The sequence below is a fragment of the Lagopus muta genome, chromosome 6, assembly GCF_023343835.1.
Source record: "Lagopus muta isolate bLagMut1 chromosome 6, bLagMut1 primary, whole genome shotgun sequence".
Lineage (NCBI taxonomy): Eukaryota > Metazoa > Chordata > Aves > Galliformes > Phasianidae > Lagopus > Lagopus muta.
In genome coordinates, this window is record NC_064438.1 from 45,661,300 (window position 1) to 45,688,424 (window position 27,125).

General features: G+C 37.0%; 1 protein-coding gene across 3 annotated transcripts in view; it reads right to left on the reverse strand.

Moving 5' to 3' along the window:
- Window positions 1–8,077: 8,077 nt before the first annotated feature.
- DICER1 (dicer 1, ribonuclease III) overlaps window positions 8,078–27,125 on the reverse strand; it is a 63,113-nt gene continuing 44,065 nt past the window's right edge. For all 3 annotated transcript variants that reach the window (XM_048947836.1, XM_048947837.1, XM_048947835.1), the window contains exons 20-29: window positions 26,331–26,513; window positions 25,906–26,011; window positions 25,639–25,814; window positions 24,574–25,357; window positions 22,588–22,743; window positions 18,221–19,103; window positions 16,083–16,351; window positions 13,296–13,458; window positions 13,127–13,202; window positions 8,078–12,842 (exon numbers count right to left, since the gene is read on the reverse strand). In XM_048947836.1, the coding sequence (XP_048803793.1) occupies window positions 12,677–12,842; window positions 13,127–13,202; window positions 13,296–13,458; window positions 16,083–16,351; window positions 18,221–19,103; window positions 22,588–22,743; window positions 24,574–25,357; window positions 25,639–25,814; window positions 25,906–26,011; window positions 26,331–26,513 (2,962 nt within the window). In that variant the 3' untranslated portion in view covers window positions 8,078–12,676. The remainder of the gene's footprint in view (window positions 12,843–13,126; window positions 13,203–13,295; window positions 13,459–16,082; window positions 16,352–18,220; window positions 19,104–22,587; window positions 22,744–24,573; window positions 25,358–25,638; window positions 25,815–25,905; window positions 26,012–26,330; window positions 26,514–27,125) is intronic.

A 27,125-nucleotide genomic window follows, 5' to 3' on the forward strand; every position in this document is an offset into this window, starting at 1 on the left:
AAATAAAATATCAACTGCCCCCCTTCCCCAAAGGGTTTTAATTTGTCAAATATAATTTATGCCCACATAAGATTCATTCCTAAAAATAAATACTGAAACCTCAGAGAAAGCCCTTGTGCAGGATTCATAAAGGAAAAAAGTGCTGTGTGAATGGGAGCAGCGGCTTGCTCCAGGTCTGGCCCCGCCAGTATCCTCAGCAAGCAGAGGAACAGAGCAGGGTTTTTATGGGCCTCTATTGTGTCTGTTGAACTGTTGCTCTGTCTTTAGCAAAATCTCAAGCAACAGAAATCTTCTATTAAAACCACCTGCGTGGCTTTGTCAGCTGAGTGCCGTGCTGTCAAGCAACTGAGCTTCTTAAGCCAATACAAGTCATTAAGGAGAAGGTGAATTAGAGATTTAGACGTTGCCGATAGTAACTATCCATGATCAATTGATATCTTCCTCTGATAAGGCGGTGCTCGGCGGCCGCCCCCTCCTCGGCCTCGTCCTCAGCCCGCGACCACTGGATCTAATTATGGGTGAGGAACACCAGGCCCTCGTCAGCGCTGAAAGGCCATCAGTAGGCCTATCCATTAATAACTCTCCTGTGCGCTGTACATTGTAATTGTCAGACTGCAATTTACAGTAATCCTCCAATGCAAAAACTTAAATAGCTGCAGCTGATTTGAAATTCATACAACCAGTTGAAAGAGAGAAAAACAAGATGCACGGGTTAAAAGGCCAAATTGTGCAAGTGTGTGCGCTGAGTGACAGACATTTTAGTACTAGCCTGGGACCATATTTTAAAAGGTCACTGAAAACTTTTGGCTTGGGCCCTCTGACAAACAATGAACTTTCCATATATTTATTTGCCATCTCTTTGTTTTTACAGCAAGCAGAATAAATGAGTTAAATGACGTTGTGCGGGTCTGCACATTGTCAGCACAGGTTATAAGTCATTATTAAACTCCATCAAATCAGACCAAACCCGGTCTAGGCAATGAGACTAAAAGTTATTTGCATTCCTTCTGTCATAAAAAATCATATCCCCTTACCCAAGACTTTCGTTTCTTTATTAAATGCAGCCACAAGAGTATTTCAGGTCTGGCAATGTGAGCTCAGGAAAACCTACTCTGTATAACTCAGTGTAACAGCTTAGAACCGATTCCACTAAAATGTCCCAGCTGAGTGTATCTGGGCACTCAATCAAGACACACATATTACTTTTAAATAAGATTAGCTTTTATATTTTGCTGCTTAAGTTAAAACTTTTCATGTCATTCTCTCATTTTATGTAAACTCCAACATAATTCTGTTTTAGAGAATACTTCAAATTAAAACGCTCGACTTGAACGTGTCTAGCAAAACCTGCCTAATGGCACAGCAAGCTGCTTGGTGACACTAAAACACTTTTAAACAAGATGAATTTTCCCTGCGTTGCCCTGGCTTTGTAATTACTGCCGCCGAGCAGCATACGCCTTCGGTTACAATGGCAAAAGCAGCGGCTCGCGCTCTGAAACTTATTTGACAAATAACTTACAAGTGACCTGCAACATCTGTTTAAAAAATTGTCCTTCGGTATCTGCCTCAAGTTGAGTTGAGCATTAATTATGAAATGCAAATATATCATCTGGGGCCGAGGGCGGCTTATGCACACACACGAGTCACGACGCGGGGTGTTGGGACCATACTTCTGGCACAAGACAAGTGGGGATGAGATGTGCTGGCCAGTCTCACCTCCTGCTGCTGGGTCAGCACGGATGGGCAGTGATGCCCAATGCCTTCAGCCGCCCCAGGTACATCAGCACCATGCATTCAGAGGGTGCCACAGCAGCCCGCAGGGAGTTGTGCAACTCACTGCAAACACCTATGCTAGTGTGTGAGGGGCTCTGCACCCCATGGAGCTCAGTGATAGGCATTAATAAAACTAGTGACAACTGAGTTTACACTCATAAAATCCTACAGTGATTGAGAAGTTGTGTTCTTCACCCTTGAGGCTTTAAAACTTCCACCTGGCCGCATCTCTTCAGTGCTTGGTGTAAAGTCAGCTTGGGATGAAGTTCAACTCGTAGCACAAAAGCAGATGGAGCAGTGAAATGGAGTGCTTTGCTCTTCCCCAGAAAAGGGGAATGTTTTTTCAAGGTCTTATAAGTCTTTTACGTGCAGGTCGGTAAAAAACAAATAAGAAATTCCAACCCAATGTAATCCCGAATTACATTATTTTGGATCTGATTAAAAAACTATCCAGAAAGGTTTGATTCAAATAGCATGTGCAGTACAGGTCTCCCTTCACATCCATAAATATTAATAGCGTAACTATGGAGTATAAAGTTTTAGAGAACAATTTCATGATTGCAATCAAAATAAACTGCTTTAAGCCTGTATGGAAGCATATGTAAAATATAGTCAGACAATATCAAAACTATTGATTTCTGCTGCTCTAAAAGATATTTGCTTCTAGGAGATCAAAGCCAGATCCAAAAGCTTACTTCTGCATATCTCCTTTCTCTGCACTGCTTTTTCATTTACCTTGTTATGTATGAAAGCAAGCAGCAACTGGACTCAGCCTCTCAGTGATAGCATTTCTACAGCTAATTGTAGCATACTGGAGTTCAGCAAGGAATATTATTAAACTATCCTATAACTCACATTTAGTGTGAAAACCTGGGACTTGAAAAACACCTGCCCAAACAATTCATAAACACACTGCACAGCAAATACCTATGGTAATTCACTGGATTTACAACCGTCATATTATATTAAACATACAGTATCAAAATTTATCACCCATTACGTGGATTCCTGTTTTAATAATATCTCATACTCGTACCGTAGCACCTCTCCCCCAGGATCCTGAAGCACTTTAAAATTGTGCGTACAGGAATTGCTTCATGCGCCGTGGAAGTACAGCTGCCTCTGGAGTAGAGGGGGGGTTAGCAGAAGAGGAATCCTGTGCACACCACTTATAAACACTGACAGCCTAGAGGGATGCTTGGGGATGGGGAGTGGAGAAAATTACACTGGGGCCTCTGGAGCCCAGTATAAAGTCCCAGCAGGTGAGAGAGGAGTGCAGGCAATTGGGCCAGGATGTGTGCTGGTGCAGGGCATACTTGTAGTCAGTTACCAGTCCTGAATGCAAGCCCAGCTCTAGCCTGCAGCTCAAAGGAGGCCCCAGCCCTCATCTCGCCTGTACCCTAGGTCTCTGTGATCCACTCTACCCCACCAACTTCCCACTTCTAGTATTGCCATGCTGAATCCCCCTGAGACAACATCAGGTGCACTTCCAGGAAAGCAAGGAGACCTCTGTGGTGGGCAGATAAGTGAAACTGTCCCAAAATAATACATTTTTAGAGAAAAATTAGGTAGATTCATGGATTTCTAGCTAGGCTATTGACCCAATTAGCACATGACCATTGAAGACTGCTGTTATCTACTGTGCTGAAAGATGCTGATGTTCTTCAGTTGATTTTAATCACAGCTTCACACTTGTCATCATTACCAAAGCAATCTCCTGTGATCTGGTCTTACTACAGCTTTTCAGAACCTCTCTTATGATAGCAAGGAACCAACTTCTGAGTATTAGGTTAGACAAGATGTTCAGTCATCCATTAAAAAACTTAAAGCTGGCACCTGAGCCATCAATATCAGATGTTGTCCTGCCTGTGGACTTCAGCAATACAAGTGAAAACACTGAGCTCCAATAGCTTCTCCATGGTTTGAGATGCACTGTCTCAGTGAGGGCTCAGGGTAGGGAAGTTGTTTCAAAAGAGACAGGTCATGCTGCCGTAGGGGATGAGGAAATGCAGCTTGTGAGGTGAGCAGCAATAAGGTGAAGAACATCAGGGTGGTGAGCCACTGGTACAGGCTGTCCAGAGAAGCTATAGGTGCCCTCTCCCTGGGGAAGTTCCAGGTCAGGCTGGATGGGACCCTGGGTAATCTGATCTGGTGGCTAGTAACCCTGCCTATAGCAGGGGGTTGGAACTGGGTGGGCTTTATGGTCCCTTCCAACCTAAGCCATTCTCTGATTTTAAGGTTATATGTCTGGCACTAGAAGATAGCAACTAGACTACCTCTAACAGCAAAAGCAGTTTCCCACACATCAAACATGGCATCCTCTTTGCCTGCTGATGAGTCCCGGCTGGCATTTTAACTATAACTGCTACTCAAACTGTACCTTTTCTGGTAGTACTGCAGACAGACCATAGCTCTCCTCACCAAAGAGCTGATTTGGCTGCAGGGTGGTTTTCACTGCTGTAGGTATGATGCATAGTCTGCACAGGGCTAATGCGTAAACCATCACAAGCTCTGAAATGCCCTGAGTGTTTCCTCCTCCTGAATAGAACTTGTTTGGAACCCCAGTGGACTAACTTCAGGGATAGTGGAAGCTTAAGGCATCTTAGTAGTGGCCAAGTCTAATCAACTTCTGTGTTGTCTGGTGGCTAAGCTCAACCTCTGCTTCTTGGAAGGCTCTATTTCAGCTGGCCTCCACTTCCCAGTCCCTTCTGTATGTCCCGCTCATGCCTTTAAAATGGATGCTAGAACAAGCAAATATTTGCTCTGCCCATTTCCACTACTGTTCAGCCCTCCTCCACCCCTTCCTGGGAAGCTGATTTATGAGCCAAGCTGCCTAGCTCAGTTCCCTTCCCTCTCTGTATCTAACCTGTTTCTGAACTGTGGCATTTCTCCCCTATTGTCTCCAGCCTACAGCTGTCTCTATTTCTTGATACGTCTTGGGCTTTGCTGCAGGTCCACACCCCTCCTTGTCTCAGTCAGCGCAGTTCCTGGGATCCCCTGACATGCACAAACGTGTCATATCCTATGCAAAAATCAACTGCTTATGCATCTAGTCCAGATTATGTACTGTTTAGTTTAGTTCCTGCAGCTGATGTGCCATGTTGTAATGTGTTTAACTGCTGCACTAAATAAACCTTCACCTTAGCGAAACTGCCCAAAAACCAGCATTTCTTGATAATAAACTGTCTACAGAGATTGCTGTATCACTATTCTACACTAATTTGGTGACTTGCAACTAAATGTTAAGTAAAGTGAGGGGTACTCTTGTAATGCTTCACTCAGCTCTGCGAGGTGGGCCAGTAAGGTCTGGATTCCCCTTCTCTGCTTTTCTGTACCTGCTAAGGCCTCAGTCCCTTATGAGCACCAAGGATGCCATACAGAAACATTTTTGGCTGATAAATCCCATAGAAACATTTAAAGCCCGGCAAAGGCATTTGGTTCAGGAAAGAACGGTTAAATACTCTGCCTTCCAAGTGCAGATACCGTCTCCACTACCACAACCTTGAATACTGCTGTTGGAGGCAGAGTCCAGGGAACTTCTGTCCTTGATTTAGGGGAGCTTTTTGCTGGCCCAGCCCCACAGAGCAGCCAGTTGCCCAGACAATGAGTACAGCTGTCCGTGCCACACTCATTTGTATAACGAGGGCTCTTTTTGCCTAGAGCTAAGAGAAAGGTGTTGAGAGTTACTGGCAGGAATGTAATTCCCTGCTATTCCAGCTAGATTCGCCTTGAAAACGGTAATTTCTAAACCAGTGACTCACCGGGTCATGCTACAGCGAGAACAAAGGAGCAGTTGCCATCATATATGGCTGCATTTCTCAATTTTCACTTGAAATTCAGTGTTTCTATTTCTTATACCTGAAGGACTTTTGTGTAAAGTTCAAATACACACAAATTACAGAGCCCAAGTGGATGTCTTCCCCGTGACTTCAGTTGAAGTTGGACAGGAACCCAAAACTACAGGAAATTTTCAAGTTAACAGAAGAAAATTACTTCAATTTAAGAGTTAGCATGGGGCTTCCAATAAAATATATAAAAAAGTAAAGTAATATTGAAAGAAGACTATAAGCCAGGTAAGTGGAAGATGGTTAAGCTGCAAAGTAAATGATACTGTTTTCATAACATATGGAAGCCCCTTGGTTATTTTACTTACCAAAATGAAAGTTATTCACATCCTACGATAAGGAAAGACATAATAATAGTTATGAGAAAAATAAAGCACACTTACATGTCATTACTACCTCTGTCTGCTGACAGAGAGATTTCCTCTATGGAACAGATTCTGCACCTGGACTCCAGCAGAAGGGCTAAGGGAAGCACAGCCAGGCCCCAGAGCTCCTCCTCAGTACTTCTGCGCTCAAAGTTATGATTAGCTTTGTTACTCTCTCTTCTTAGGGCAAGCATATTCATAATGTGATTCAGTTTTCAAATTCCCTTTCCTGAATAGCTTTACTTAGGAAAAGTAGCAGTTAACAAAACATATATCTTAGCTCTAATTATGTAATTATGGAACAGTTATTCCTGTAAGGAGTATGAGAAACCAGTATTTGTAAATTCTTCTTCAGGTAATATAGAGGCATTCTCTTTTCCCTTCCTATGGACTAGCCACTGAGTTTTGTCAGGATAAAAAGGGGGTAACTATCCTGAAAATGTATACCTGAATCTTAACGCTACTAAAGAAGTTATTCCTTTTATTCATGGCTTTTATATTGCTTTGCAGATCAAGAAAACAGATTTATCACTAAGTCAAGCCTGATGTTCCACCAGGTGGACAGTATAGAAGAAGTGGTCCTGGGAGTGTTGGTTGGCGCTTGGCTAAACATGAGGCAGCAGTGTGCTCGGGTGGACAAGAAGGCCAATAGCACTCTGGCTGGATCAGAAATAGTGCTGCCAGCAGGAGCAGGGAAGCGATAACCCCTCTGTACTTAGCAGTGGTGAGATCACACCTTGAGTACTGTGTTCAGTTTTGGACCTCTCACTACAAGAAAGACATTACGGCCCTGGAGCGTGTCCACAGAAGGGCAATGAAGCTGGTGAGGGGTCTGGAGCACAAACTTTATGAGGAGCAGATAAGAGAACTGGGATTGCTTAGTCTGGAAGGAACTCAGGGGAGACCTTATGGCTCTCTACAACTCCCTGAAAGGAGGTTGTGATGAGGTGGGGGTCAGCCTTTTCTCCCACATAACTAGTGACAGGACTAGGGGGAATGGCCTCAAGTTGTGGCAGGGGAAATTCAAGTTGGATTTTATGAAAAATTTATTTTCTGAAAATAACTACTCAGTCAGGCACTGGAGCAGGCTGCCCAGGGAGGTAGCTGAGTAACTGTACCTGGATGTGTTCAAGAAATGTTTAGATGTTGTACTTAGGGAAACGGTTTGGTGTGGAAATATTGATAGTAGGTGGACAGGGGACTGCTCTTGAAGCTCTTTTCCAACCTTGGTACTTCCATGATGAGCATCGCCCTTGGCACCAGTCCTCACAGTCATTCTGCATTGATGGATCACTTTCATTGAGACGAGTGTAGATGGTCCCTCCAGCCTTCCTCTCCCACAATGAACAGGAAGACAATGCCATCAGCATTAAAAAAAGAAAAAATAAGGCCCATTTTTCTGTCAGATACCTTGGGAAAGTTTTGCAGTTTGACCCAGTTACTGGCACTTAAGAGGTGAGGGCCTACACAACTTACTGGAACTTGAAGGGCCTTACCTATCAATGCTGGGGAATGGGAAAATAGCTGGAAAGCCCTAAGAGGTCCACAGGGTTCCTTAGGATCCTTAGCTGAGAACTGCTTGCTTCATTACAGCTAAGCAAAAGGTTACCCACTGCCAAACAACACTGGTGCACCTGTCAGAACATTCCAGATTTTTTCCATATACAGGATAAGTGGAATACTTAAAGCAAAAGAAGAAAACAATTTAAACAACTTTAATTAATTTTGAGACTATTAGCACAAATGATCACTCCACTCTTAAAACATGCTGAATTGTACAAGCTTGCATTCTGAAGCCCTATGCTTTGGAGCCTCCTAGCTCCAGCAGCAGTTTTGCAGATATAATCATCAACACAGAGACCAAACAGTAGCACATACACCATCATTTTTAACCTGAGCATTCCTGAAGGGTCTTCACACAGATATGAAGACAGTTTGTTCATCAGAGGAAGATGACAGACTTGTATTTAAACAAGGTCAAGAAATAATGCTTTCAGTTTTTTTAATTTTAGCTTGAGACAAAAAAAAGTTCTTTTAACTCTAGAAGATTCATGAAAAGATTAAAGGAACTAAAAACAAAAAGAAAAGACAATACAAGGTGAACAGACCATAACTTTATTGGAGATATACTCAGCTACAATTATTACAAAAAACTATTAAAGGTAATTGTGATCCATAAGGTGCAGATTGCAAATTTCTGCAGCAAGATTACAGTATGAATGAATTACATTTTATGTCCCTTAAAGACAGCTGCAGCATGTGATGGTAAATATTTTATTGTCCATCAAATTATATTTGTTATTCATTCTACTTGATTTTAACCATCTTTTCAGTCAAACTATTTACAATAAAAATGCCTGCAATTCCCAATTATTGTCCACAAACATTTTTCTCTCTAACTTGCTGCTGCAGTATATTCTGAGTGCATCTACAAAGCAATTAAAGTAGTCTGTGGTTGCCATTCAAATAAAAGAGGGAAAAAACCCAAGGAGTTTATTGGATAAAATTTATTTTTAAGAAATGTAGTTAGCTTTGATAAAAGTTAATTTTAACTGCTAGTGGAGTATACTACAATGACCTCTAGATATTTGCTAACATAATTCAGATTGAGTTACAAAGTTACAGCTGATATTTAGATTACATTTCATGGTCACAAACTGTAGTGTTTTTAGTTTTAAACCTAGTAGGAAGGTAAAGAAATCAGCTTCTTGAAAATCAGAGCATTTGGAAAAGGATCAATGTCAGTAAGTACCAAAAATCAAAATCCTTCTCACTTTACTCATATAAAAAATACAGAGGTTTCCAAAAGAATGTTTTTGCAGAGAATCCCACCTAAAGCATATAAACCCAGAATACTGTCAGACAGAAGCAAGTGTAGCATCACAGCAGATCTCAACACTATTTATCACTTTCAGATTATGGATGCTGCTGTGACTTGGGATACAAAGATTTCATTTTCTATACAGATAAATGCATGTAGCATAGTTATCTCATATGCAGTAACATAACCCCCCCATTTTCCAGTTTATAGTTCTGTATTTACTTACAAGGAGAAGAATCCAAACTCTACTATATATATATATATCATACATCATCCCTGGGCCAACACTGTATTTCTCCCCAGCACTGCAACCAGTCTGAATTCTTCCCTAAGTTCTGTACTCTGCAGTCACAACACATTCTATAACGAGACTAAAAATTAACAGGCTTTTTCTGTACGGACTTTAGCAGCATCAAGCTGAACAAACACTTCAGAAGTCGCTACTGGACACTCGATATTCAGACAGAGCAGAGATTTAATTGAGGTTGACCAAATTCTAAGGACCGTCTTCTTGCAGAAACTACGCTATATGCATAATATGTTGGTTTGTTCAGAGATAATTACTGGAGTGTCAGAGGTCATTCTAATTTTAATTACTTCACATAACAGTAAAATGATGTAGTAAAAAAAAACAATAGCTTTAAAATACAACCAAGAGTTGTCACACTCCTTCGTCGTATTTACCCACATACAGTAAAAATGCCACAGACATTGCAAATGACCTATTTAAGTTGTGCAAGTAAATGACACATTGCAGGCATATAATTATCTTTTTCAAATTCAGTAAATCAGAACAGCAGCAAGGCCAAACCACATTTTTCCTCTCTGTTAAGCATTTTTTCCTTGAAATGAGGTAAAGCATGGTACCAAGTGCAATGCTTATTTGTGCTACATGAACAGAACAGCGCAAAAAAAAAAAGCCATAAAAATAAAAACGCAGCATAGTTAGGAGGACTGTTTAAAGTACAGTATAACAGGACTTAGATAAAAAACAAAACAAAACAAAAAAACAAGGTTCATGCCAACTAACCCCCACACTATTTTTAAGATGAGCCTGTGTGGCCGTGTGGTTGCTTTTGAAGATGGGTTGCAACAGTCTGCGTACACTTGTGCTTACAGCATGTCAAGTGATCTCCATCCCAACCTTCAAATGATCAGATTTAGGTCTTTAATAGCATACACTGTCCGTTATCAAAATCATATCAACTGAAGGGTAAAACACACAGATGTATAACATGGAAACGACTATGATTTTTCTATCTCAAAGGATATAAAATATTTTAATGAGGTCACACTGGAAAACATTACGGCATTTAAAACTCATTTAAAAACGCATCAGCAGCAGAAACTACTTTATAGTCAGCCACTACACATTTCAGATTTCCAATTCATAGGCTTTGTCTAGTAACAAAGTGATCATTAAACTGTTCTGAAATACAGAGCAAACTTGGTTCAGTTTCTTTGCAGAGACACTCTGTACCACATTACTGCTAACAATCACCTGAAACCCCTGAGAATCTATAACCTTGAAACAGTCAGTAAGAAATCGTAAGCATTCAAAGCCTAGCCTTAATTCTTTTGTAACGCAGTTAAAACTACTTAACGCTTCATAGATGGTCTGATCAATCTGATGAGAAATGCAGAATTGCCAACTTCCACGATCATGTATTTTCTCTGAGAAAATTTACTCCTAGCCTAAAGGAAGAGCTATAACTTAAATTGGTAATCCATTTTCTTCTATAAAAAGGCTACCTCAAAGCAATTTACCTTTGAAAATTTAGACTGCTCCATCTCATTTACATCTTTTTTTTCATACACACCAAGACTTGCGGGTCTTGTAATTTCATGTTACGTTTTCATTACTGAAGTAACAAAGAAATGCAAGAACTGTTTTGCAAGCTACTATTTTAATTCTCATTCTGCTTACTATAATAATGTTCTTTTCAAATATAAGAATATTCCTTCTTGCAGAATTCAGAAAAAAAGACTGAGATAGAAAATACATGAACTTTTGAAAACTGTATTTCAGAAAAGCTTAATGCCTACCCCTTGCCACTAAGGCTTTTTTCTTCTGTTGTTAAGAAAGCAAGAGCTGACAGCTTTTTTTTGTTTTAGTGTGCATTTTGTGAGGAAAGGAATAGGGTTTAAAAGCAGGAAATACAGTATTTATCTGTAATTTAATACATAAGACACAGCATCAAGTTCAAACTATTGTGCTGGAAAATGTTAAAACACCTTGCTCTGCTTTCTCAAACTTCAAGCATAATTAACAGGGCAAAATTGCAGCAAACCTCTACTGATATTGGTGGGAATACGAGACCCACAGCTTTTTAAAAAGGTAAATTAAGAGGTATTATAGTTACAGTGCAAAAATTAAATTTTCAAGCATAATATATAAACATAGCACCAAAACAGAAAAAACAATGCATGCAAAAAAAGAAGAAAAAAAGAAAAGAAAAAAAGAACTGAGGTATTTAAGTGAAGAGTGCCTACATAAATCTAATTAAAGAAGTATAGGCAAAGCCTAAAAAATAAATGTATGATTTTCCCCCCTCCCCCAGTAGATCAAAACATCAATGAGCTAGTTTCTCTAAATTAAGGACCTAAATCACAGATGTATCAAAAGTACGGCAGTTATCTCAAACATCAACTTTCACGTTATTTAACAGCACAGCTTTGGTAGGTGAAATATGCATGCAACTCTGAAAAGTACAGTAAGAAATTTACGTGGAAACATTTCTAAGTGTAAAGGTGCTCTGTTTGTTAAATACGTAACCAATTGACTATAAAATCTGCAGCATATTTTAGGTGTGATATGTCTAAGGTTATTTTGTTAGAATGACAGCTTGCACTGTACAATTATTCATTACTGTTTCCAGTACTGGAACTATCTAGCTTGCAGGTTTGTGTAAAACTGGAATTTTAGCCAAAGACCATATTTTGCTTATGGTATAAAAAAATCTGTAGACTAACCACCTCCTCAGAATTGTTAAAAATAACCTAATTACATATATATGAATACGATTTCTATTATTATCCTGTAATAACTCACAGCTATAGTAATGAGTTGTACTGTAAATATAGAGCTGTATCATTGTAAAATGCATAATAAAATGACGGGAATGTAAAATAGTTTGTTCCAAAAAAGATCAGAAATTAAAGGTTATTAATGAGGGTTTATTTATTTTTAAGGCAAGAACCTTTTTTTTTTTTTCTTTTTTTTTTTTTTTAAATGCAAGACTATGTGGCATAAGGAAATTGAAGTCTCATTCTACCAGTATGCCAGCCATTTCAATTAAAATCTGTCCCTAACAAATAAGTGCAATAATGATTGGGAATGCCATCTTAATGTAAAAAGATGACATGTAGGAGGAAAAAAAAAAACAAACGAGAATACTGGCACACTTATTCTTTCTTATACCCAATCATCCAGTACAGTTTATCAACTGCTTTATGACTGGCACTAGTGCACAGATTGAAGAATTTCAAGATTACTATATATACATCTAGCAACTGCAATAGGCATAAGCTCCCTGGCCTTCTAACACTAAGCAAAGCTGTACTGACAATAAAAGTAAACCAAAAAGACCTGACAACAATTATTCTGAACACTTGCTAAATGTCATCATTAAAGCACTCTTGTGATTAAACAAAGCAGAAGTGAGGAAAGAAGACAAGATTGTGTTTGCGCAAAAAACTATAACTACAATTAGTTCCAAAATTTTATACATGTTAAATGTTTTGTTATCTATTCTGTTATCAAACAAACTTTAAATTCTGTCTTCCAATTTGTTCCTCTCAACATCAACATTTTAAAAAATTTGCTTTATTCATATGCGTTTTTCCCCATTTTATTTATTTTAAGAGGAGTCTCAGCTGTTTGGGACCTGAGGTTGATTTGCTTTGAGGCTTCGTAGTGCTCTTCTTGCAGCTGCAGATTTGGCAATCCTGTAGCTTCTGCCAACACCTTTAAACTTTCCCTTTCCTACAACTTCCACAGTTACTCTGACCTTTCCATCGTAAGTTCTTTCTGCAGGACTGCAAAAATATACACAGTAATTACTTACTTACTGTCTAGGCACGTTAATGTGAAATACAAGATTGATATTCTCTTTTCTACAGCCGTAAAAGCAGTGCAGTTAAACAGAAATCACTACTTTTTTCAGACAACTATACAAAAACGAATACAAAAATAACCTTAACTTTTTGGTGCAAAAGGAATTAAAAACCATTCATGACTTTTAAAAAAAATTCTCTGTAGTTCGTAAGTACATCTTAAGAATATTTTAGGATGGTGTGTTCTGAAGAAAGTGTTGTCTTACCTAAATTTGGCCGTCTCTGGCTCCATCTCAAGCAGCTCTCGCACTGGGGAACGGGGCACATTAGCAGAAAATTTTTCTATTAAAAAGTAAAAAATAAAAATAAAAATTGACCTTTGTTCTCTTCAAAGCAGATGGCACTTTATTATTTATTTCAGAAAGCTGACTATACCTATTAATGGCCTCATCATTGGATAGTACACTTGCCAAACCATTTCCAAAGACATTCCACTATCCATATAAATGGCACCAGCAAGGGACTCAAATATATCCCCCATGGCCTTTGGTACTTCAATGTCTTCCTCCTTTTCTTCATCTTCTTCAGATCTTCTGAGCTGTTTGCAATTAAAAAAAGAAAAAAAAAAAAAAAAATACCAAGGTGGGGGAAAAGAGAGAGGCAGAGGGTGAGAAAAGAGAGACATTTGCTTCTTTTAAAATAAAACAATGATAATCAGAAATGTAAGTCCTCTTATATCCTACCCCGAGCTGTTTCCTTTATGCTTATTTTCATTGACAGCTTTCCGCAGTGAAATTATTCTTTTATCCCCCAATGAAACCAAGTTGCTGGATATATCATTTTTCAAATGTGGAAAAAAAAAAGTCCCCAAACACCATTGCTTAGAGGACTTAACATGCTTTGTGCATTCCTCCTGTAATAATTCTGTAGCATGTCACCATGGGTCTGTTTTTTCCAATAAGAAACAGACTCGGTTCTATCAATCAATAGTCGAAAGCTACTCATAACAAAGGAAGACTTCATACATTAAAGACCTCCTAGAAGGAGGCTTTAAAATCTCTAAGTCAAGCCTGTGGATGAAAGTCAGATGCACCATTTCTTACTTCGTTTACCCAGAAGACCATGCATAAAAGCAGCATTAGTAAAGTAATCTGCCATTAACTGATAACCATCAACATTAGACTGAGCTAACAGGTACGCTTAGGTATTTTTTAAACATAGCAGGCAGTGGTTTTTTTGCTACTGCACTAATTTAAGTCCAAATTAAATTATTATTAAAACTAAACTTATGGTGTCTATCTTGCAGATCTTGAGTTAACCCACTCCTTAATTACAAATATTTCAAATATATATAATTTGTATTCACTGTAGTGCAAATAAAGTAATACAAGACAAAGAAATGTTTTGGAATATTACTGTCCTAATGAGAAATATATTTTCGTCTTTTCCTCAGCAGGCAGCCCCTATTTCAGGTTTAAGATGCAATTCAGATCTCTTAACAGTCACTACAATGCTTCATAAGCTAGTCCCTTCTAAAACATTTCTCCCTAAAGTAAATCAAACAGTAAGTCAAACCTGATGCGTACATCCTCTGAAATGGAACTATGATGATTAAAAAAAATAATCAACTGTGTTCTGAAGAGTGTATTTCTTATCAAGTTCAAACTAAAACACTTTAGAATTATACAGTACTTAAATAGCAGAAGGAGAGAGAAATTAAGATCAATAAGGCAAGGAGCAACAGATGTTTCAGGAGTGAGAATTTAAAAAAGCAAAGCAGATGATGTGGAGACACACATGGAAACCAGTATAGCTGGCATGGACTGCAGAAACAAAGACTCTGTGCATTAACTGTGATGAAATAAGAGTTTCAGTAATTCAGTGCCAGACCAAGATAGGGAGCAGGCATGGGGAGAGTGAAACAAGAATTTTATTTGAAACAGCTATCTCACAATTTGGTTGCAACTTGGATCGAAGTTTCTAGACCATCTTTTTGCACACCAGCAAAAACTGAACAAAGCTAAAAATCACTATTATGAACTCTTGATATTCTAACCTCTTTACTCGTATTGTGAAGAACGTAGATAATTGTTTCTCAATAGAAAGCTAAACTCTTATCTGAATTTCAATAAAAATTTTCTTATTCTTCCCTTAGTTTTCTCAGCCTTCCCATAAAACACATGGATTTCGCTCTCTAGCAGATGCAAGGGCTGTAAACACATAAGTAACTGAAGGCTTTTGATTCCTGAGCTTTTGTCTATCAAAAAGAAATTACTTAAGTCAAGGACAACATGTTTATTTAGAGCTAGAATATTCTCAGAAGTTAGTAATTGTTTTTCAGAAGACAAACTAATAGGAAAATCTAGTAGTTATTATTTTTTAAAAAGGATTACAAGAAAGTCTATCTCTTGAAGGACCCCGGTTAAAATTTCACCCAGCAGGCCCTTGTGCTCATATGTTTTCTGAGATGCTTATCTAAATGAGACAGGTTTAGTCCATTCTTCAGTAAAGAATGTTCATTTACATTTATTTCAAGTATTTATATTTAATTCAAATATTTCATTTACATTCATTACATATCTCAGATACGATTAGTTTGCAAGTCTTCAGTTAAACTCTTTTTCAAGTGGTTTATTTAAATGATGCCTATGTTTCCTTGTCTAGCAGCTTTAAAGCTTCTAGGAGCATTTCAAATGTTCTTGTGCAGAGTGCAGTGATACCTGCTCCAGCAAAAGTCATCCAGAAAAAAAACAGTGAACATTTTTTACAGTGTGCTACATTAAATAATCCCAATATTTTGCCAAGCTAGTACTGTTTTTGGTGTCGTGTGGATAGACTATCTTGAGTCAGCACTGTGTGACTTAATGCTTATTCAGTACAGTAAGCTTCCAATCAGAGAAGCAAGTTAGGAAAAGCACAGGGAAAAAAAAAAACTGTGAACAACACAAAGGTGAAATACTGAGAGAAATCAACTGTCACTGAAAAAATCTATAGGCAAAACTGGTCTCAATTTATTTTTCTGATGTTTTTACTCACTCTACACTTCCTGAATATTGTATTTTGCTTCCACATATTGCATGCTTTACTACTGAGAGCCACCTGCTTCTTTGGCTGCTTTGTGCTTAAGACTAAACCATTACAAAAATGTGCAAAAATAAGAAATCTAACATGCTACAAATCAGATACTGAAAACATTTTCTTTTTTTTCCTACCACCACTAACCTCAGAATCCATTCCTTGCATTTCATTCTTTTCCATTTGAAACTGCACAAAGTCATCAATAACATGAAACAGTTCAGGAGAGACAGCTTTGAAGTACTTGTGGTAGTCATACTTTACAGCTAGCGATGCAAAAATGGTGTTATTGACTAGAGCAGATCGCAGGTCAGTAAGAACTCCTGGTGAGTGTTGCCGTGGGTCTTCATAAAGGTGCTTGGTTATGAGGTAGTCCAAAATTGCATCTCCCAGGAATTCTAAGCGCTGGTAACAATCTTAAAGCATTGGAAATAAAAAGAAGGTACAACAACACAATTAAGTTTAACACACACATTCTTTCCAGGCCTTTCTGGAAAGGAGATCTGGTACACTGCCATATAAATTCCACAAAGTAACCAATGTTCAGAGGGAAGAGCAAGCATGTTTTAAAACAGGTATCTTTGTCCTTAAAAAGATTGCTGGTAAATTATAATAAGAAAAAAACAGTTTTATCTAATAACACACTCTTGAGCCAAATGTTAATTTGTCAAGGCTAGCAAAACACTTGTATACAATCAATTAATGCTTATGTTCAAAGTCACCCTATTCTGCTGAGAAAAGTGTACAGATCTGAAAGGGATGACAACTAATGCTGTAAAGATGAATTTAAAAAGCCAATTTGTTAAAAGTGAGGTGAGATACGATGAGCTTTTTTTTTTTTCTTCTTTTTTTTTTTTTAATGTAACTTGCCACACAATTCTTGAAACACATTGAACTAAGATTCCCATTCAGAATGAGTTCACTTACACTGAGAAATGACATCAGCATATCTTTGTTGTTTGGATAACTGACAAGGCAGATGGGAAAGGAGAGCTATGGAGATCTATTTTTACAATATAAATAAAACCACCACCACCACAAAAATAATCTTGAAAAGCAAACAGGAACAGGTGGGAAGAGTAGGAAGACAAAACTGCTTCAACAGTAACTTGACAGTGAAATGGCTAGAGGGAAGATTGACCTTGCTACCTAAAATAGCAAGATCCCAACTAATGCCCCTGAAGAAAAATCCAAACACTTAGCTGTTACAGCAACTCTAAATTATCTTATATGGTAAAGAGAAGGGAATCAAAAGTTCCTGCTACAAGCAAAGTAATTTCATCTACTTGCTATGCCTCAACGTTTCTCCTTGATAGTATATAAAAAAGAATAATCTACATTTTATAAGCTTTGTGAAATTTCATAGAATCATAGAATCACCAAGGTTGGAAAAGACCTTCAAGATCATCCAGTCCAACCGTTCACCTATTCCCAATAGCTCCCACATTTCTATCAAAAGTAAGAATGTACTATCTCAAACAGAAAACTAAAGGAACATTTCAGTGTTTCTTCAGTGTTTCACACTATTTCTCAATGTACTAGCTTTTCAAAATGACTGATTTCTTTAATTAAAAAAATGATTTCTTATTTCTTGGACTAAGGAACCAATTCGCTATGGGGGAAAAATTTAGACAAAGCAAAAGTAATTGAAGAATACTACAGATTTAGTCTGCTGTTAGACCATGTACAGGAACAGTAAGCAACTGACCTGAAATTAATATTTAGTTGGATTTAGTAAACTACTTCAAACTTTTACATTAAACATTTACTCAATAAAATATCTGAACTTAAATTAAGACTTCAAAATTCCAACTTAAAACTGAAGTCTCTATAAATGTTGTATAATCTACTTTTAGTCTTAGATATACACTCAAAGAATAACATGTTTAGGATTAAATTACGTGACAATTTGCTAAAATATTTGCAAAACACGATCAGCACTTTCAGATTTTCTGTAATTACATATGAATTTAACACAGCTAACTGAAAACCTAACATTAGTCATGTGCATTAACAACAGAGTCTCAAATATGCATCCTGAATCTCCATCAATTAAAAAACTATGAAAAGTCATTAAGATATAGCTTCAACAAGTATCTCCCTTCTAAATCAGGGCAAGATACTGTTTTATAACAACTTTTATCTAGAGACTACTGACTTCTTAAAATAGTACATCAGTTGTAAAAAAAAAAAAAAAAAAAAAGGAATACAATATATGGGAATACAAAAAACTCTCTCTCATATTTATTATACAAGAAAAAACACTTTTCTTTAAGATAACTTACCAGTAATGGTATTATAATGGTATGAGGCATGAGTAAATGCCTGAAGAAGATACGCCTTGTTCTTAAAACTGTAATTAATTTTCTTCTCAAAGTTTTCAAAACCAGAAATGAGGTGATTCAGGGTTTTTTCAGCATCTGGGTGATCAAACATACACCTTGGTGGGATCTTCAAACAACCATACTCCAGGTCTTTATAAAGAGAAGGCTCTGAATTAAGTATACAAGCAGAAACAGAGTTTGGTGAAAGATTCTTCTGCTCACTGTTACAGTTCTCTCCGGTCGCACACAGAGTGCTTTCCCAATCAGTCTTTTTAATTACAGGGAGCACCTTCAGCCCCAGTGAACACAGGAAAAGCTGAGCAGCTCTTTCACCACAGCTGGTTAGATAGCAGCCCAACAGGGCTTCCACACAGTCTGCAATGCTTTTGTCAGCAATACACTGCTCTGTATGCAAATCATATGAGATAGACTGTTTTCCTGCATCGACACCACAGTTTTCTTCTGATGGATTCCAGAAGCCGACTACAAAATCATCCTCTTCAACAGCCTTGCTAGGATCCAGATAGCACATAGCATCCCAAGAACTATAGTCAAAATCATCAAGATCTGATGAAAACGGAACGTTACCCAGGGATGACTTTTTGGGTGCCTTCCATTCATAATTTGAATCAGTGGTTGAAAAGTGAGAGAGAGAAATTTTCTTCACAAAAGCCCCCGATCCCATTAACATACTATCTATGAATTTGATATGCTCTTGATCGTACTCCAAAAAATCATCTTCAAAGTCTGTTTCTTCCTTGGGCAATCTCCACATTAGGTCTTCGTCCTCTTCATCGTCATCATCATAGTCAAGTTTACCATTAGCCAACAAATTCTCCTTTGTCTGTGAAAGAACACAAAAAAACTCAACATGCTACTGAAGAGGAAACTATGATTTTATTCCAGAATTGTCATAAGAATTGGATATGAGTAGTATCTGCTAATAAGCCTGACTTTTTTAGTTAATAGCATATTGTCTACTCAGGTACACAATACAACCTCAATTAACACCAGCATTCTAAGTCTAGAATAATTATCTTGGAATACAGTGCTAAAGGTTAAGTAATAAAGGTTTTGTATGTTTTACACATACTATGTTTCACATGCTATGTTTCACAAGAACTCATGCTGATATGTTTATTCATTGCACATGAAACTGATTTAAAAAAACAACACTAAGTGCATTATTTGTATGTTGAAGAAAACTAAAGAACCACTTAGACTTTAGCACTTCAATAGTCATTGCGTGAATCAGCAAAATATATTTATTTGTGCTCACAAATACAGTTAAGTTGCAAATAATGTGCAGTCTACTCAGCAAGCTAATTAAAAGTTTAGTCAATCAGCATAGTTGATTCTTACAGACCAAAAGAGGAGTCTAATAGAAATTGGCAAGAATTAAATGAATGTGTGGGAGACTGCCCTGACTGTCTGAGTTAGGGATTCAGTAAGTGATCTGCTTAGAAGCAGAAGAAAACCAAATTAATAACATGTAATTTTAACACATATGAAACCTCCCCAGCTTCTCAAATGTTTTGCATCACCAAGATTTCAACAGAGAATGTTTAAGAATGGAAAAGCACATGAATGACAGTTATGCAATATAGATTTTTTTTTTTGATACTGAACAGCAACCTATACATTAAATCATGATGTAGGACAATGATACAATGCAAAGGCAACCAGTATTAATCCTATCCTTTCGATAGGTACTTTTTTTTTTTTTTCAGACTATACCCATAACCTTGTCTAATTAAAAGTTGCATTTGTCACCATTTTTAATACATAATTACATATCCACAACAATAAAAGTAATGATGCCTCATATCTTTCCCCTCCTCACATGGAACAAATCGGTGTACACTGAAATAAATTGTAAATTGAACACAGATACGTCCAAGCGATACGATGCTGTACAATTTGCTGTGGCCCCAGTCCAGGAAAGCACTTTAACATATTAACTAAATGCATAAGTAGCCGTCCTTATATCAAAAGGACTATTCACAGGCTCAACCCAACATCACTGATGTCAATGGGAATTCTGCCACTGAATTTGATCGGAGCAAGATCAGATTCAAAGTGCTTTTCTGGATTGGGTCTTGAAAGCCAACACTATTTTGAATCAAGTAAAACAGCCTAAATCTGCCCTCAATCTACGCATGGTATGCTGTAGTCTCAGCTATCTAATCTTGCAAATCTGTGAACCAGATGCTAAAACTGGGGACCCCTCTATTTGGGCCAAATGTACAAGTTCTTAGAGCTGTGGATGTGCAGCTGTAGGGTGACCAGAAAGCCCCTGAAACCATCCACTGACCAATTGGATCATGACCTTCTTCCTCAACACAATGTGGCAGCCCCAGGTCTAGGAAAGGTGAAGGAAGGGCGAGGGAATGGCTATAGAAATTCATGGCCCAGCTATATTCTATCAAAAAAATTCTGCTGTTATAATTACCCATTTCACATGCCCAAATCAGGGATTTCACTAACTTTAATTATTCCATGAAAATTGCAGAAATTTGTTAAGTACGTATTCTAGAAACTAGTAGCAGCGTAAGTTTTCTAACCACCTAGAACTGAGCTGATTTTTTTTCTTATCAAATATCACTTGTCCCACCTGCCACCAAAATAAAAATGAGAAGCATTCGTTTTTAAGAGTTCAGTGACAGTCCTTGTAAATATTTTAAAAATGATACATTGCATTTTTGCTGTAATTTCATTCACAAATTAAATAACTTGAAGAAACAGGACAGCTAAGTAACCTACCCTAACACTGCCTGTGTATTGCCTCTCACATTACAAAAACAGAAAATGAAAAATTAAGTGATGAGTATACTCAGTACCTAAACGAGTCAGGATATAATTCTGATAGTTATGCTTTTTCATTATTAAAAAGCCTTTCAAAAATAATAAAAAATTAACCCCAGAAGAGAATTTTTTTTCTTAAAGAACATAAAATTAACTTTGAATAAGTCAAGGCCACAAGCTAAATAAAACTACATATTTTTTTTCTTGCTGTTTGGAAATCGGCTATTTGATAAAATAACAGATCATTCTGCTACAGGAAAGATCTTAATGCTTGCCAACACAATAATACCAACATTTGATTAGGACGTTTCAACAATAACTTGTCATAATGAAATGAGATTTCTAGATCCATAGATAAACAATGAAATTTAAATCTAAGATAACAGAAAATCTAATTCACCACTTGGCATAAAAAAATCTCCTTATTTCAGTCTGAAATTGATAATTTTATTTAAACAAATAGTGAAAGAGGAAGAGGCCACTGAAAAGCTATGGAGAACTGAGAGCTTTTTAAAAGTAATGATTATTACCTATCCCAACTGTACTATTTTATTTTTAAAAAGGTAAAACAGTAAGTCTCTTTGAAATGAAATCTTGGCACAATACAGAACCACAATAATCAAGTTGTTTTATTCTGCAATAAATATTTATTTGCACAGTACATCTACCTAACAGCCCTCTCATATGCCCTCTGGTGGTTCTTCAATCTGAGTGTGGTCTTCGAATTGGAAAAAAAAAAAAAAAATCCCTACACTCCCTCATAGCCTGAAATTATTTTCAAGCACCTAAAAATTAAACCACTGTCTGCTGTAATCAGTGGTGTTTCCTAAACATCCACTTCTACTCTTGACATAAAATGAGTTAAATCAGAAAATAATTTACTTCTTCATTAAGATTTGCCATTCTGAAGCTTTTAGCAATAGGCACTAAGAAGTGTCTGCATTTTATTTTTGGATGAAGAGCAATTCTCAGCCATCCTTACTTTCTAGCTAACAGCAAGCAGTATTTTCTCAAGCCAGCTGTAAACTTCATTCTCCAAACCACTATGAAAAATAACAACACCTCATATATTCTATAAAGGGAAAAACATTTATTAAAAAGCAGACAAAATTTCTTCTGCATACAAATGTTACAGCAAAACCAATAATGATAATTCAGTTTAAAATTTCCAGGAGAAACTTCAGACCAGGTAAACTCAGGAGAGTACCTTAACTAAAGCAAAAAAGCTTTTCTTTCCTGCTTTTCTATTAGTACATATTGGATGATGTTCAACAAATTTCCTTAGTTTGGGAAGGAAATTCGGGATCAGCTTGCTCATTTTCCTTAAATTATGGTTAAGTTTTAGATAGAAATGAGAAAAATAAATGGATTTTTTTTTTTTTTTTTTTTTTTTTTTTTCCAAAATGTAGCAAAATATGTAAGGGACAGGAGAAGGAAGGAGTTAGAGGATACAGATCGCAGTCATTAAAGTATTCTGACAGATGCAGATAATTATTCATCAACATTGTTAAATGAATTCTTACCGTTTCATCTTTCTCCCATTTATCAGTGTTGCTCTTGTCCTGGTTTACTATGTAACCGGGAGGAAGCCAGTTGACAGGGGGATCAAAAATCGATACCACCATTCGACTAGGCAGTCCTTTCTTTTTTCCAAGGCGATACAAGTTACAGTTGCTGACCTTCAGGAAAGATACTTTGATAAATCTCTGGACATGCATTTATAGAAGAAAAGGTTAATACATGAAGGACCAAAACGATTTTATGAGGTCAAGTCTGATTTTCTACCATCGTGCATTTCCTTTAGATCTCTAAAGGGTGTTCGGATTTCTTAACATAGTGCAACCAATTCACAGCATAGCAGAGATTTATTTATTTAAGTTAAAGATATTAGGTGTGACAATTTCAGCTCAATCTCTTAGATTAAGTTCTCTTTGCAAAGTAAAATTACTACTAATTTTGGAATAACAGTAAATATAGCCTGGACAAGTGTCATTAATTACCAGTATTAACAATCAACATTCAAGCTAGATTTGGAATGAAAAATGATTACTATTATGGGTAGATTGACCTAAGCTTTAGCAATAGAAAATGTTAAAACACTTCCACATAAAAAATCTTAAGTTATAATCCAGATGTTATTCTGATAGACTTGAAAGCTTTTAAAATATTTTAAAACGAAAGGAAAAACACACACAAGCATTAAGAGTTTCTTTTACTTTAGAACTACCAACTTCTGACCTTCATTTCTTATTTTAAACACAATTTCCACGTTTCAAGTCTTGAAATCTGAGCTCAAATACCAATTGCATTCACAGAATAGCCTGGGTTGAAAAGGACCACAATGATCATCAAGTTTCAACCCCCCTGCTATGTGCAGGGTCGCCAATCACCAGACCAGGCTGCCCAGAGCCACATCCAGCCTGGCCTTGAATGCCTCCAGGGACAGGGCATCCACAACTTCCTTGGGCAACCTGTTCCAATGTGTCGCCACCCTCCAAGTGAAAAACTTCCTCCTATTATCTAACCTAAACCTTCCCTGTCTCAGTTTAAAACCATTCCCCCTTGTTCTATCAGTATCAACCCATGTAAACAGTTGTTCCCCCTCCTGGTTATGCATTCGCTTCAAGTACTGGAAGGCCACAATGAGGTCTCCCCAGAGCCTTCTCTTTTCCAAGCTAAACAAGCCCAGTTCCCTCACTCTTTCTTAATAGGAGAGGTGCTCCAGCCCTCTGATCATTTTAGTAGCCCTCCTCTGGACCCACTCCAAGAGCTCCACATCTTTTATTTGAAGCAAGTTATTTAGCCTTCCTCGTTTTCCAAGACTAGACTACTCAGTCATTTAATCCTCAGTGATGCATTTTATTAGAAGTAGTCAATCAAATTCTCAACATTAAATTTAAGTTATGTTACGTGGAAAAAACAATTATGACTCTAGAATTCTAGAACTGTAACAGCAGAAGTGAAGACTTTGCTCGCTAACATTTACATTAACATACTTTCATAGATTTTTATTTAACAATTATATACAATTTGTTATTTCATTTTTAGTATTCCTGTAAGATCATGCAAAAAGCTTTCTTTTTGTGGAAGGCAACGCATTGTGGAAACAAATAAAAGGCCAGTGAAGCTACAGTCTAATGCTCCGTGCTGCAAACTCTTGAATCAAGTGCTCCCATTAAGAGTTTCTACTCTAAACAACTAAAAAGTTTGGTCCACCAAATATGTTCTCATTAACCCAGAACTTTCAGTTCAGTTTAGCCCAGTCATTAGCTGCTTTAGATTTAGAAACAAACTGTAAAAAAACAATTTCAATTACAGCTATAGTAGCATCAATTGCCTCATCTTGTGTTTATATATATATATATACACACACACACATACATGCATATATATGTATATATACATACACACACGCAATACAACATATGTAACTACATATACATACATGTAATCCATATTTATATAATATGCAATATTATATGTGATAGCATTGGATCGTTACTACTTACTTTTTTACTTCTCATGTATGACAGCCGTCCCTCGTGTGCATCAGGATAAGTGCAAAACAAGTACGTAGTGATGGCATGCTTTAAAAATGAATCACCAAGCATTTCTAGTCGCTCCAGATTAAATCCATCACTAGCATTTGAAAGAGTCAAAGCCTGAAGAATGAGACCAGGATTAGGACCAAGAGTTTTTGAGGAGTACCCACTGGAAGTGTTCTTTTCAGAATCCATTTTGTCTTTTGAAAGATTAAGAGCTGTCGAAGTACTGGTGGTCACTGTCATTTTGGGGCATCCATCTGAGGTAGATCTGTTAGCATTTCCATCAAGGTATTTATTACTCAGTAGAGTACATTCATTGCTGGGCTTGGGCTGGTTCTCACTGCTGTATAAATTCTGAATGGGATATGAGGTAGTTGGTTGTACAGGTATTTCCTGCCTGCAGTAATTCAGCTGATTTCCTTGGCAAAAGTCTCTGTTAACTAAATCACAATTGCCATTGGCAAGATTTTTATTATAAGAAACACCATTAATTGCTGCAAGTTCTGCTGAGACATCAATTTGGAGTTTACTGGGTGACTCATCAAGCAGTGTTCTGTAACTCACAGACATTTGGTCATGTTTTTCTGCAGAAGAGGTTCTATTAGCACCTTGATGTGCAGCATTTTCAGGGACTACAATTGTGCTGTGCTTACAGTAATTTTCATTCTCTACCAAAGAGGAGCTAGGTATAGAGATGAAAGATTTGCTGTCAATAGATTTTTTCCATCCGAAGTCCAGGTTAGGATATCTGTGAAGAGAACATGCTGGCTTTGTTAAGAAGAAAAAAATATGATAGATAACTACATGCACATACTTGTTAAAAAAAAAAGTAATATTTTTCTGAAAAAAGTGAATTTAGATGCTGTGCTCACTATTTCTGATCAAGTCTTTAATTATCAGTTTCACTGAAAACATTGATTAGCCTGCGTTAAACACAGACTATCAATCTCCAATTCTCACAACAACAGTAAGTTTTTCCCTTGTTTTCAATGAAGTCAGATTTTAAACATATTTGAAAAAAATACGTACCTGAAATCTGCAGGTAGTGATTTAACCCCTACACCAGCATCAGTGGCTGTTTGAGCTCTTAGTTCCTCTGCTGTCAAAAGGCAGTGCAGACGATACAGTATGCTGGGGAGGCAAACTGCTTTTCTCCACAAAGATGCTGGAATAGGATGTATAGCACATAGCTCAGGAACCAGTATCTGAGATGGGAAGAATACAATTTTATTTCTAAGGGTAGTCTCCAGGCTACTGTTAATGCAGACGCAACTTGAATTAATACTTGTATTTTACCTGCTTATTCTGCAGGCTTTCCCATTTTGCTTTCCTCTTCTCAGCACTGCTTAGTGGAAGTGCTTTCCCCTTCTGATTCAAATGGCGAGGAGTCAAAAGATTAAGTCTAAAATACATGTGAAAATAGTTTAATATAAGTACATAATGAATAAAACTTATTAGCTTACACTTTCTGAAGCGATGACTTGTTCACAGAATTCACCTGTAATGCATTATGAAGTGAAGCAAAGCTACTTCTAGAAAAAAGAAAGAATACAAGGAACAGACTCAAGTTACAGTTGTATAACGTATGCAAGGTATCACTCAAGAAAAAAAAAAACAGTGCTTTGGAAAGCACAAACCTTCAACTTTATCACACAGAGGAAAAAAAATGACATTTTGTTGTCATATTTCAGGTATCATACAGAAACATGATTGTTGTTTACCTTGAAGATGTGTGGTCCACATCCAGCAGTGGCTGGTTGAGATTGGTCAGATCAAGATTATATTTTGTTTTATAATATTCAGCAAAAGTTTCATATTCAGGGGAAGGGAATTTACTGAGTGGAGTAAGATCAGTGTATACGTCAGCTACATAGAATCGATGAGGCTGATCAAAATTTCGATACCTAAAAAAAAAGTTTAGCATGTTTTATCCTTAGAGTAAAGCCTGTGATGATTTCTTAATGCTTGAATGTGATTACGTGATAAACCATTAAATAACTCACTTTGGGGCTTTTCTTTTATTTTCAAACACTTGTTAAGTAAATGAGTGATCTACAACTTCAAAATCAAATATATTGATTAGGCTCAAGACTAATTCTGTGAATGCTGATTTCTTAATTCCAAACACCAATTAAACTTGATAACTTAGTCTTTTTTAATCTGGTTTCCTTTTTGTGCTAGAGTTAGTAAAATTCAGAGAATCAGAATTCTCATACAAAAAAATGTATTTTTTCCACACTGGTAAATAAGATTAAAATACAAAAATTCAAATACCTCATGTAGTAAATTCACCATAGCTTTCCAAAGGCAACATAATTACTTTAATAAAGGTACAATATTGGAAAACTGAAGTCAGGATTGTGAAACACCTTTTTGTGATGCTCACTGGATACTATGTGAAAATCTGAAATTCTTCACTGAAGAATATGTTGTGTAATTAAGCTTTCACAAAATTCCTTTTTCTTATTTTATTCAAAGCCATGCTTATTTTGTAGAATGTCCAAATAATAGAAATA